Raw genomic sequence first — 13896 nt, forward strand, 5'->3', positions numbered from 1 at the left:
CTGTCCACTACACCTCCAACTTTGGTGTCATCTGCAAACTTACTAACTATATATACCTCTTATGCTCACATCCAAATCATTTATACAAATGACGAAAAGTAGTGGACCCAGCACCAGTCCTTTTGGCACTCCACTGGTCACAGGTCTGAAAAACAACCCTCCACCACCACCCTCTGTCTTCTATCTTTGAGCCAGTTCTGTATCCAAATGGCTAGTTCTCCCTGTATTCTGTGAAATCTAACCTTGCTAACCAGTCTCCAATGGGGTTCTTTGCCTTTGATATAATATGTCAGCAATTGTTTCCCTCCATCTATAATTTACTTATCTTCAGTCAATGTTTTTCTACAGCATCGTTTTTAATCAATATTTTGAGATCTTTAACATTTATGCACCCACTTTCTCTTGTTATCCCTTTCATTTCATCTGTCAAAGATTTTTGATACATAAGTCTCACTCTGTGATTTATTTCCAGCTCCAATACTTCAACACAAATCTCATTATGCTAGTTCCCTTTAGCCTCCCTAAACGCATGCTTTGTTTTTATTTCAGTTACATCATACTCAGGTGTACTTCTTTTCTTCTTTTCATCATCATTGTTAGTAGACCAGCTGTCATCCACTCTTTTTCCTTTTGTTGTAGTAATATTTTCTTTGCAGCACATTATATACCAACATTAATGTTTTTCCATTTGCTTTCTATTCCTTAATTTCTGACTTCTCCTATTTCTGATTCCTTAATCCTGATACATTCAAATTTGTTTATTTTTAAGAGTGTTTACCTCTCTGATGCTCCCATTTTCCAATATGTCACATTCTAAATGCTTGGACATCTTTTGCTTTTGTTTGATATTTTCAGTTTCAACTTAAGTTTTGCCATAGTGGGCAATGTCTTGATTGGATATCTATGCTAACTAATACAACCAAATCTTTTCCACCTCTGAGGTTGGCTATAACAGGGTAACTTATTGAAGGAATTTTAAATTCACCAAAGCTAATTGAAGAAATAAGACAGACAGATCTTGAGTTAACATACATTACTTTGTTAACAAACATCAATTATTCATTTTATTTTAAAGTTCATTCATAAATCATCACACACACACACACACACACACATTTTGAAGTTTCCATGCTGTTGTGGCTCATGTAAACTGGTTGTTCCTCTAGAGACAGTGCTTTTTAAACATCAATGCATCTTTTTTTCCCAGAATACGTACTATGGCGTTTGAAGTTTCTCTTTTAATTTTAGAATTCTTCATCTCTGCGCTATATTCTAACTTGTAAAAGAAATAAGGTCCCTGATTTATGGGAAAAACAGTTAGGAGAGAACTCCTCTTACTTTTACAACCATATTAATGATGGTTTCTCTAAAGCTATCAAGATGTTATTGGAACCAGTATGGGAGCCATTAGCACCCCTTTTCTGCATATTAGATTTTGGTAGATTTCCTTTGTCCCTGGCACTTCCTGTCACCTAAGTGTATTTTGCTTTTTGTTCTAAGTATTCTTTTTCCCTGCAAGCCCAAAAAGTGGAAAGTGGGAAAATGTGCAGGATATTGCCCAGGCATGTTCCTTGCTAATTCGATTTTGGAAGTTTTGAGAAGCCTGGCCATTGTAAAACACAGTGATTATTCAAAGTTTCCCTTGAAATGAAGTGACACCTAAATGGGAGTAAAGGTTAAGAGTCCACATCTTAGAATTTTCTGACACTGGATATACATACTTTTAATATTAATAGTGTTTTTGAAACATTATTTCAGCATCCCATAATTGATTTGATTTCTATGGTTGCGGCCTGACTTTTTCCACATGTACTATCACTTTTTGATTGCTTAAAGGTGTTTGCCACCATAGAATCATTTTCTTGAGAAAATCATATCAATTTCTCTCCACTTTCATTTCTCAAAGTAAGGCTGTATTGACTGATACTAATTTTTGATTTCCTTCACCAATTTTAAAGAACTTCAGGTTAGTCGAGGGCTAACCAGGTAGGTTTTAAGTCAAGAGAGGAGTGCGACAAGGCTGTGTACCTTTGTTAGGATCATGCAGTCTCTACAGAGAACAAATATTCTGAGAATTAGATGTACTTCCATTAGTTCCATGTGTAAAAATTAGAAGCAAGAACACAACAAACTTGCAGTATGCTGACAATGCAGCACTATTTGCAGAATCAAACATCCTATGAAACATTGTAAATCAAGTAAGGTCTCAAAGTTTAGAATGTGCATTGAGTATGAATAGGAGAAAGTAAGGATTGCTAGATGCTGGAGATCAGAGCTGAAAATGTGTTGCTGGAAAAGTGCAGCAGGTCAGGCAGCATCCAAGGAGCAGGAGAATCGACGTTTCGGACATGAGCCCTTCTTCAGGAATCATTGAGTATGACTACTAAAGAACTGGAAATCATATGTTATAAGAAACTAGAACAAGTAAGTAAGTTTATTTATTTAGGACAAATGATCACATCAGATGTCAGATGTGATACAGAATTTAGAAGATTGATACATATGGCCAGAAGTGATTTATAGATGATGAAGGATGTGTTAATAAGGCTTTTAACCCAAACTTGTAATAAATAAAAACCTCATAAGATGGTACATTCTCTCCAGTCTCCAGTAGGGCTCAGTAGCCTGTCAATAGGTAAAGATAACTGGAAGAAAATAGAGGCCTTTGAAATTAGGTGCTAAGATGTTTAGTAAAAGTTTCAAATACAACCATAAGACAAATGAAGAAGTATCTAAAATTGCATGAATAAAAAGAACTCTAGAAGTGATGACTATAAAAGAAAATGTCAGTATTTCAGCCACTTGATCACAGCTGAAAAGCTACAAACATCTCTCTTAGGGAGCAAAAGGCAGCCAAAAGAAGGGTCAACCTAGGTATTGCTGGATGATGGATGTCACAGAATGGTTACAGATGTGAGGATTACATAAGGCTGACAAGCATGGCATATATTGACAGCAAAACTTCTGGCATGAGTAGATACAATCATCAACAATATTCAAGTTAAAACGGAAAAGGTCAAGTTTCACAAAATGTTGCCATACATAAAAAAAAATTCCCTATTTACTTTACTTTTCCCATAGTGTTCACAAATAGGAAAGAATGTTGAGAAATTAAATATAAATATGTTTATCTGGATATAGTTATTTAAACAAGCTGTCATTAGAACATTTTTACATCAGAATTATTGAATCACACAAAAACTAGCATTCTGACTATTGAGTTATTCCTCAATCCATAATCCAAAGACTAGATATGCATTTGAAAGTTACAAATCAAGTTGTCAAAGTCTGATCCCATAGGGACAGCAGAAGTCTCAGCTTATGGCTATTTATTTGGCGACCTTTTTAAGTAACAGCTTATTCATCATTCTGTAAGACATAAATACGAAGCAACTTGTCGACTAAGGAAATAGAAGAAGCTTTTGACATTCTGCAACAGGTGTATTAATGCATCAATCTTTCATATTATACTGGTGTAGAAATAGTAGCTAATCCAAGACACTCTCCATTAAACCACACAACAAGAAAACTATACAAACATTATATGTGTGTCACCATTGTTTTTCTCTTTGATTCGTTTGTGGGTAGGAGAAATATCTGTAATTTGATTTTACATTTTATCTCAGCAATCAATGAAAATAATTAAGTATTGCAGATTTAAAATAATGTTGAGCAATGTTCATTTCAAAAATCTAAAAGTGTGTATCTAAATTATTTCATTGCTGTGTTAACTGAATGATGAATCCACAATTAGGATCATGTCTTTACAAAAGTGTCAGAGGTATTTTGAACAAGTACTTTAAGTCCATAAGCAATAGCATTGCTCACAATAACATACAAACTTACATTTCTCAGTTCTTATTTTGTTTTAAAACTTTGCCCCTTTGCTCACAATAACATACAAACTTACATTTCTCAGTTCTTATTTTATTTTAAAACTTTGCCCCTGCTAAATTATTTCTTCTTTTCTGAAAGCACTGATCCCTATTGTAACCTGGTTCTGCACAGTCCTGGCTAAAATCAGCAATGACTGTCTATCAGATGTACCCTTTCCGATCTGTAAGGAGGATTTCCACTTCAGACATTGAGCTACTAAATTCTGTATTGTCAGCGTAGTGGCAATGGTGAGCCTGAATGAAATCACTTCACTGTAATTGCTTCCGTACTAACAAGCCCTGGTCTTGTTAGTAAGTCATCTGTAACCTTTTCGATGACAAGTTACTTTGTATTCTCTATCCAGTGCTTCCTTGGTCTTCTTTGACTTCTTGGTATACACATCCCTGTATTCCAGCATATTTCTATTCTTAAAACATGGGCAAACTATCACAGCCATCTCTTCTAGAACTTTTATATAAGTTGTTTTTTTTTATTCAACCAGCGTTAGTTGTTTGAAGAAGTTCATAATTTGCCAAGAGCTTGACCATTATTCATTGTGATTAATCAATATGACTAATATGCCAAATTAGACAAAATCCTAAAGTGTTGCAATTGGAAACATAAGTGGCAACTGGGAAAGTAGCCATACAGATCCTACTGCAAGTAAAATGTCTTCTGCATATGATTGTTTATCTCTTAGTGACATTGTGGTAGAGCTTCCAAACTGTGTTTGGTGCAATCTGATTTAAATTGGCTAAACCAATACAAAATTGGGAAATGTTAAAGGTAATTTGCATCAAACATAAATTGACTTTCTGCAATTTTACCCATTGTTTTAAAAAAATAATTTCACCAAAATGTGACTGCCCACAAAATTAGCCAAAATCAAATGATGAAGATGGCATTCTTTTTGCTAATTGCGCTGTTTGCAGAGTGCACTGAGGAAGTTGGTCATGCCAGCAGTTGATCTTTACAATGCACCAGTTTATATTTATGTCTCCAAATGATGCATTCTAATCCTTGTCTTGATTGGTGTGTTAATCCTACAGTGAGTGGCCAGTAGGTATTGATGGAACTCATGGTGAATTCTAAACCTCTGAAACTGAATATAAGAAATGATGTTTAGATTTAAAAAAACATAGCTTATACAAAAGATATAAGGGCTCTTTTGCGGCTGGTAATCCTAACCCTACCTCTAAACCAGGAAGACTAGGTTCAAGTCCCACCTGCTCCAGAGGCAAGTCACAACATCTCAGAATAGGTTGATTATGAAGAAAATACAGAAAATCTAGAAAAGATGACTCTGGTAGTTTGGACTTACTTCGGACGGCATCGTGGCTCAGTGGTTAGCATTGCTATCTCAGAGTGGTAAGGACCCGGGTTTGATTCTAGCCTCAGGCAATTGTGTGGAGTTTGCACATTCTCCCTATGTCTGCATGGGTTTCTTCCAGGTGCTCCAGTTTTGTCCCACAGTCCAAAGATGTGCAGGTTAGCTGGACTGGCCATGCTAAATTTCCCATAGTGTCCAGGCATGTGCAGACTAGGTGGACTAGCAATGGGAAATGCAGGGTTATAAGCGGTGCGAGGGGGTCAGGGTTAGATGTACTTTGGAGGGTCAGTGTAGCCTCAATGGGCCAAATGACCTGCTTTCACACTGTAGGGATTCTATGATTAAGAAAAGAAGCAGAATTTTAGGCATATTTTAAAAGATTTTGCAAATTAAAAATATCTTCACTAACAAACTAATTAGTATAACAAGTAAATGTTTCTGGAAGGTTTTAAAGTAATTGATTTAAAATAGTTTAATCAAAAAAGGAATACTGGGGCAAATAGGAATACTTAACAGTTACAACAAACAAAATCTTAGCTGTATTAATAGAACTGTGCCAGGTTATAACCCTTAAACTTTTTCACCGAATATTACTTTTTAATACTAAAGGAAAAATGGTAATGCTTATAATAATAACCAGTTGTGCTGCTTTATGAAATATTTTATCTTTGTGATTGTGTACATACATTATGACAAACATCTGAAGAGAAATCTAACCATGCAGTTTACATTCAGTTCTCATATTGTGCCCAAAGCAGAAACTCATTGCTTGGTACTGTTTAAGCTTACACCATACACCTCATTCAGGACCATCAATTATTTTATAGGAATGGCATTCAGTTCATCTAGTAGGAAATTATTTTGCCTATATATTATGTACAAAGAAATTGTGCATGTGTTCTTAACTGTTTTTGTAATTTACATCTAAGTAGTGAATCTTCATCAGACAACGTTGTTGGCAGGAATGAGATCATGAGAAATCAGGTAGACACAACCAATGTTTTTTATTCTGTAAAATTAACGGACAAAAAAGATCAAGGACTGTGCACCTGTGATTTCTTGAGATGCACTTGCTACTGGCTTTGGCTTTTTTGGGGAACATTCTCAAATATAAAGTAAATTATATTAATTGTTTGTTTATTTATTTATGGCATATTCAAACATGAAATGTAATTCTTTTTGTTACGAAATTTTATTTAAAAATTTGGTAAAATGTAATCAAATATCTGATCATTATTAAACCTTTAATCCTACATCCAGAATGAATGGAATTTCTAACATTGAACATCCACTATATCTCGAATTCCGAGGGATTCTTATAAATAGTTGGCATAACTTCACAGAAGGTGAAAGTGAGGACTGCAAATGCTGGAGATCAGAGTCAAGATTAGAGTGGTGCTGGAAAAGCACAGCAGGTCAGGCAGCATCCGAGGAGCAGGAAAAACTATGTTTCGGGCTAAAGCTGGTCATCAGGAATGAGGCAGGGAGCCTCTGGGGTGGAGAGATAAATGGGAGGAGGTTGGGGCTGGGGAGGAGGTAGCCAAGAGTACAATAGGTGGATGGAAGTGGGGGTGAAGGTGATAGGTCGGAGAGGAGGGTGGAGCAGATAGATGGGAAGGAAGATTGGCAGGTGGGACAGGTCATGAGGACGGTGGTGAGACGATAGGTTGGAACTGTGTTAAGGTGGGGGTGATGGGGAAATGAGGAAACTGGTGAAGTCCACCAGTATTGAGAAGTTCCACTGATTTCTTCATGAAAATAAGATGATCAATCAGAAAAGTACCTGAGGAAATTCCCAACATTTATACTTGGTATTTGGTTACTTTTCTGAATAATAGAGGAGCATAAGAAATAAGAGTAGAAACAAGTCATTTGTCCCCTCTTACCTGCTCCACCATTTAATAAAATCATGGCAGATCCCTGATCTTGATTTTGTCATTCCATTTGATCTCCATATCTCTTGATTCCCTCAGTGTATAAAGATTGATTTCAGTCAGAGGAAGATCACTTGGTTGATTCCAGAATTGACAGGGTTGGTTTATGAGGAGAGATTGAGGCGACTGGGACTATAATCATTGGAATTGAGAAGAATGAGGAGGATCTGATTGAATCATGTAAAATTATGAAGAGAATAGATAAGATAGAAGTAGGGAGGTTGTTTCCACCAGCAAGTGAAACTGGATTTGGGGACATTGCCTCAAAGTAAGGGGGAGCAGATTTAGGACTGAGTTGAGGAAGAATTTCTTCACACAAAAGGGTTGTGAATCTGTGCAATTCCCTGCCCAGTGAAGCAGTTGAGGCTATCTCATTGAATGTTTTTAAGGCAAAAATAGGTTTTTGAACAGTCCAGGTATTAAGGATTATGGTGAGCGGCAGGCAAGTAAAGTTGAGTCCACAAAAAGATGAGCCATGATCTTATTGAATGGCTGAGCAGGCTCGATGGGCCCGATGGCCTACTCCTGCTCCTAGTACTTATGTTCATATATTCCAAACCATATTCTGCTAATTTGATTTGTTTAGTATATATGAAGATTTCAGTTCTACTTAATTATTATGTTACATTTGTTACAAATCCATTTTATTTCTTGATTAATATCATATAATATTAACATCCAACAGTATCACTATTGTCAAGTGACTCAAAAACTAGTCCTGCTGGAGTTTTGTGCTTGCTGTTTTTCATCTCTCGGGATAGTAATACTACTTCCTGATTTTATGAACAATGCTCCTTTCTCAGTACTGCCTATGGCATCCTTTTACTATTATGGCTACCTTTGCCCATCTTTGTCATTTTGTCTCTCTTTTTAAAATGTCAGGTGCTTTGGAATTTTTCTGGAATTTGACAATATCCAGGTTTGGGCTGAAAGATGGCCCAAGTATTATTCATGTCACACGAATGTCAATAACCATCTCTAACAAGATAGAATCTAACCATTGTCCCTTGACGTTTAATGTCCCTCACAATCAACATCCTGGGGGTTACCATTGCCCAGAAAGTGAATCAGACATATAAGCAGATTGGCTACAAGAGCCGGTCAAAGGCTGGGAGTATTAGTGCGAGTAATTCACCTCTAATCGCTGAGTATATTGAGGGCATTTTTAACCTACTCATCAGGTTGATAAATTAATTTATTTCAACATTGTAGATCAGCTTAATTATTTATAATAAGTCCTTTCAAAAAAGTGTGGGAAAGTAAAGAGAAAAATCTGTGTAGCTTTTGAAGCATGATCAGCAGTGCCTTCAGATGAAGGTCTTCAGATCTGAGTGACCTCCGTGATCTGGCAGTAGCGTGAAGACATATTTCTTTCTCTCTGACAGTAGAAATGTCACTGGGACTGATGATCACAGCAGATGTCCAGACTAATGCCATGTTGGATAATGCAGAGCAGGCAGTTTATTTTACATTGGGAATTTCTGGCTTGCAGTTTAGAAATACCTGACAACTACACTTTGTTAGCTCATGTAATCCTTCAGGATTTTCTAACAAAACATATCTATTCATTATCGAAGTGGATCATATTTTTCTGAGAAGGAATGTGGTCGGAATTTGCAAGAATTTACAAAAAGGAAAAGCATTGCAATAAACATGCAATTTCACCATTCCTCTAACTTATAGTTCCTTCAGTTTAAGAGATTCTCCTTCTGTCATTTTTGAAGGAAAACACTGAAGGTCATATTAAAGAGCTAATTTTAATTTATTCATGTGCTTCTTTGTGCAACTTCATGTTTACAGTCAATGCAATGACATATTGGTGAACCTGATTAAAGAGAACAAGCAGTCAACACTAGTGGATATTCCTCTGACAGGGAAAAATTCCTGAAAATAACTGCTCCATGAATGTAAATTTCCTCACTGATAACTCACTGTCCATAGAATCTTAGAATCTTTCAACTAAGAAGGAACTTACTCACATTAACTGTTAATGTAATGTTAAAATAGTGCTCAAAATGAGACCAGTAGAGAATGCAATCACTTTCAACAGCATTCTTTCAAACAGCTAGTTAATTTGTACAACTGTTCCACTCTTTCCCACAGCTCTAAAAATGCTTTCTTGGCAAGTTTACATAATTTTGTACAGAAATTTATCACTGCATCTTCTTTTAGCATTTTTTCAAGTAGGATATTCATGATCCTAAGTATTTGCTGCATGAAAATTAATTCCCCTCTCTCGTTCTTTTGTCAATTATCTTAAATTTATGTCTTATAGTTCCTGACACACCAGGCAGTGGAAACAGCTTTTCCTTGTTTTCTCCATTAAAACCTATAATCTTAGTTAGAATTAAATGTTGAATCTTCCATTCCCTTCTCTGCTCTGAGAAGAACAATCCCAGCTTCTGTGATGTGTACAAAAATGGAAAATGTCGGAAATACTCACCATGATCTGACAGCATCCAGGAAGAGAGAAACAAAGTTAACATTTTGAGTTGAATATGACTTCTTCGAAATCTTCAGTATTTTGTTTTTATCGTAGCTTCTCTAAACTTGGCACAGAACTGTAGTTCTTTAACTCTGGATCAATTCTAGCAAATCTACTCTCCATTCTCTCTAAGGCCTAGACATCTTTCCTGAATTGTGGTGCAATACACTGGCTGAGGTTTATAAAGCTTTAGCAGAAATTTCCTGCTTCATTTTATATCTGTCTTTGTTATTGCTTTTAAATTTTTATGTGCAAATTTTTGAATCAAGGCAATTTAAACTAGCACTGGATCATTAGATGTTACCACTCTGCTGCAACAAAATGCCTCAGTCCCAACCTCTGGATAATATTAGGCAGAGATTATGAAACCTGTGATATGGATTATTTGCTGTGGAAACTTTTAGCATGATCAGGCTGGGCTGGGATTGAATACATATTTAAGAGGGGAAAGGCAAGTTTTAATTCCACATACAACACAATGAGACACTGGTTAGCTAAGTTAGCTCGATACTTAGCACGTATAGTGCAATCTCGGTTATCTGAACACCAATTATCCGAATTTCGAATTATTCGAACAAGATCTCAAAGTCCCGATGCTTGAGTAAACTGTGTTATTCGAACATTTGATTGTCTGAACAAAATACTCCCCTCCCGTTTCGTTCAGATAATCGAGGTTGTCCTGTAGTTCAAAATAACATCAATGGCACAGGACTGATTCCTTGAACTGAGTGACTTACTAGAGGTCAGTATTAACCATTTTATTGCAGGACACCAACAGTACAGGTCTGCTTTCCATTCCAGCCAATGTAGAATTGGGATCTGCTTCCTGTGAGTGGAATTTAGGGGAGATGGTGGCATAGAGTCATAGAGATATACAGCATGGAAACAGACCCTTCAGTCTAACTTATCCATGCCAACCAGATAGTTTAAATTAATCTAGTTCCATTTGCTGGCATTTGACCCATATCCCTCTAAAACCTTCCCATTTATGTACCCATCCAGATGCCTTTAAATGTTGGAATTGTACCAGCCTCCACCACTTTCTCTGGCAGCTCATGCCATACATGGACCACTGTCTGCGTGGAAAAGTTGCTCCTTAGGTCCCTTTTAAATCTTTCCCCTCTCTCCTTAAACCTATGATGTCCAGTTTTGGGCTCTCCTACCCTAGGGAAAATACCTTGGCTGTTCACCCTATCACTGCATGAGTAATCCAGAAAGCCAAACTAATGCTCTCAACCCAATCATAGCAGGTAATAGTATTTAAATCCATCCCATTACAGAAAACTAGAATCATGGATGGCTTATTTCTTGCTTCATTCTCTTTCTCTCTTTCTTTCTTTTTCTCTGGGCACTGTCTATTTACATCCTGTTCTGATGAAGGGCCACTGGACTCATAACATTAATTCTGGTTTTTTTCTCTACAGATGTGCCAGATCTGTTGAGTTTCTCCAGCACTTCCTGATTTTGTCTTACAATCTATCTTGCATATTTATCTTGAAATGAACACTATCTTCATGAAAATGCTTGTCATGTTCTACTGTTGTAATTCAGAGGACAGAGAAAATCAAGAAGAGTCTGAATTATTATTTGCCATTTTTATGTCTGATTATAATGTCACTCTTATCTTTGTCTAGAACTGAATTATAAAAAAGGTAGTTATTAAGATAATTCCACCTTAACATGTTACTGTTGTAATACAAAGATAAAATTGCTACATTCCTTCACATGATAATCAATTCTGAATTATTTTAGGTCAAGGTGTGGTTCCAGAACCGGAGGATGAAATGGAAACGTGTTAAGGGAGGCCAACAAGGAGCTGTTGCAAGGGAAAAAGAACTAGTGAACGTGAAGAAAGGGACGTTACTGCCCTCTGAGCTGTCTGGTATCTCCACATCAGGAGGTCATCACGCTGGAGACATTCTCTCAAATGATGAAAGCCAGGACAGTGATCACAGTACTGAACTGGGCCATTTGTGATGTACAAAGAAAGGGAATGTCTCAACAGATTCTCAGGAAAGAAATGGCATGAGGAGAATGCAAACAACATTGTCGTAAAGTCTCTGCGTGAATGACTCCTTGTGGACATGATGCAAACATCAGAGCCTCTGAACATTCCATATTTGAAATGACAATTGGACAGTTTGCAAGTTTATGCCTTGACTTCCACTGTAAATAAGAGCAGAAATTGATTCAAAGATACAAAATAAATATCAACAGAAATTCAACAGAGAATAACAGGGAAGATTTCTTTTGTGTAAATGGTGAAGCAGAATAATAAACACATTTATGAAGAATGACTATTTAATCTTGCCAATAGAAGAAATCCTCAGCCAGTAATAGGAAATGTAGCAATTCAATATGATTGAAATGTTAAAATAGTGCTCTAAAAGAGACCAGTAGAGAAAGCAATCACCTTCCCATTATTCTAATTCATAGGTGCAATACATTTCAAACGTAAAAATAACTCTTCAGACAGTAGCAACACACAAGACATTACTATTACAGGGTTATCCTAACATGCATTTTAAAACCTAATGAAATTCGCAAATATTCAGTCAGATCAACAACATATTCAAACTCCTATAGATTGCTACTCAAGTGAATGAGAGCAACATTAAACAGTAACAATAAAGGTTTAATGGTTGTCCTGTCAGTAGTAATTTCATACACATCAGAGTTATTAATCAGAAGTCAACTGAGTGTTGGAAATCTTATCTCCTATGGCTAAATATTATAAGATTCTATCAAGTGAATACAAGTTGCATAATTAGCTATTAGCATATTGTTAAACAGTGTAGTAAATATTTCAACTAATGTTCCCTTTTTCATTTTACTAATTCAAATAGACACTTCTATTTCATTCTGTTTGGTCAAATTCGTTTTGCTTCAGTAATTAATCAATCAAACAAATATGTTCAAAATAAAATGTATGAAGTTGGAAATTTGAATCAAAATCATTATTTTCATTGTTGAGTCATCAGTCTTAGCTAGTACAATAAAAGCAGTTTCATCCAATATTATCAAGTTAATCTATTGGCATTCTCCAATATTTGAAAAGTTTTTCAAGTACTTCCACAACATATAATGTTGATAATGCAATTTTATGCACTGATGTTAAACAGATTTAGGTTATGTAAAACATGATTATCTAATAGCATTCTGAAATTCCTCATGGCCCTTTCATACTTGGAATTGTTTAGGAGTCACTTTCAATACAAAAAATAGATGCATTAACCAAATCTCTCACATTCTATTAAGATGTGATAAATTATTAAGTAATATGCATATCTAACCCAACCACATTTCAATCAGCATCTTCTCTATGATATCGTATATAGTATAATGGAATAAAATACAAGGTTGTCCCTCAATCAAAAATCGAGAACATAACTCCTGACCTACCATTAGGTGTCTGGATAAGATTTGGATAACAACTAGACTATGGATTTTGTATGCAATGCTTAAGGACAGGGTGGACTAGATGGCTGAATGTTTTATCTTCATTCCTATAATGTATACAAGAATAAAAGTAACATGCAGAAATGTTTACAAATGCTGTCTGATTCAGAGATTAGGTTCCAGTTTTTACCTCACTCCAGCAAGTATGTTTTATTAATGTGTATGATATTTCGTTGAATTGTCAAATCAACAATTTGAATGTGTTCCTAGTGTGGTTATGCATTCCTTCACAGGGCTACAGATGAATAGCTTACAATTTCAGAATTTCATGAAAATTTCATACACAATCTATATTATCATAGTGTCTGTAGTGCCATCAATCAAAATATAAAAATAATTGTAAATAATGTTTTAAATATAAGGCTTCATTAATTGCTTTGTAAATATGACTCTAAATGCATTGAGTCAATGATTATGTCTTAACTCTCAGAAAGTCTAATTCACAGTGTGTTCAGCATTGTAGTAATGCTGCACTTTAGCCTTCTAAAGTATAACATTTATAAATGAAAGAAATATGTTTTCAGATATCTGGATATGCAATCACAGATAAAAATTTTGCCCCAGCAGCCTACAATATTTAATATAACAAATGATGAGACAGAAAACAAAAACATTATTGCTATTTCTGTTTTTACATTCAAGACTTTGGTGTAAGAATTAGAGGAATGTAATAAATTGGATTGTCTTCAGAAAAACGTTTCGTATGCTGATATACAGTATATGTGATTACAATTAAACGACACAACATGTTAGTGAAGAAATGGATGAAAGAATTGTGGAAATCTTTTTCTGTTGTCTGTTTCCAAATATGA

The 13896-nt window shown here is 35.6% G+C and overlaps 1 protein-coding gene across 1 annotated transcript in view; it reads left to right on the forward strand.

Annotated features, from left to right (window-relative positions):
* meox2a (mesenchyme homeobox 2a) overlaps positions 1–11845 on the forward strand; it is a 44791-nt gene extending 32946 nt beyond the window's left edge. Inside the window, exon 3 of the mRNA XM_043689825.2 lies at positions 11378–11845. Within this exon, the coding sequence (XP_043545760.1) occupies positions 11378–11602 (225 nt within the window). The 3' untranslated portion in view covers positions 11603–11845. The remainder of the gene's footprint in view (positions 1–11377) is intronic.
* The last annotated feature ends 2051 nt before the right edge of the window (positions 11846–13896 follow it).

The sequence above is a fragment of the Chiloscyllium plagiosum genome, unplaced genomic scaffold, assembly GCF_037043375.1.
Source record: "Chiloscyllium plagiosum isolate Xiang-an unplaced genomic scaffold, Cpla_swu_hap1 HiC_scaffold_5, whole genome shotgun sequence".
NCBI classification, from domain to species: domain Eukaryota; kingdom Metazoa; phylum Chordata; class Chondrichthyes; order Orectolobiformes; family Hemiscylliidae; genus Chiloscyllium; species Chiloscyllium plagiosum.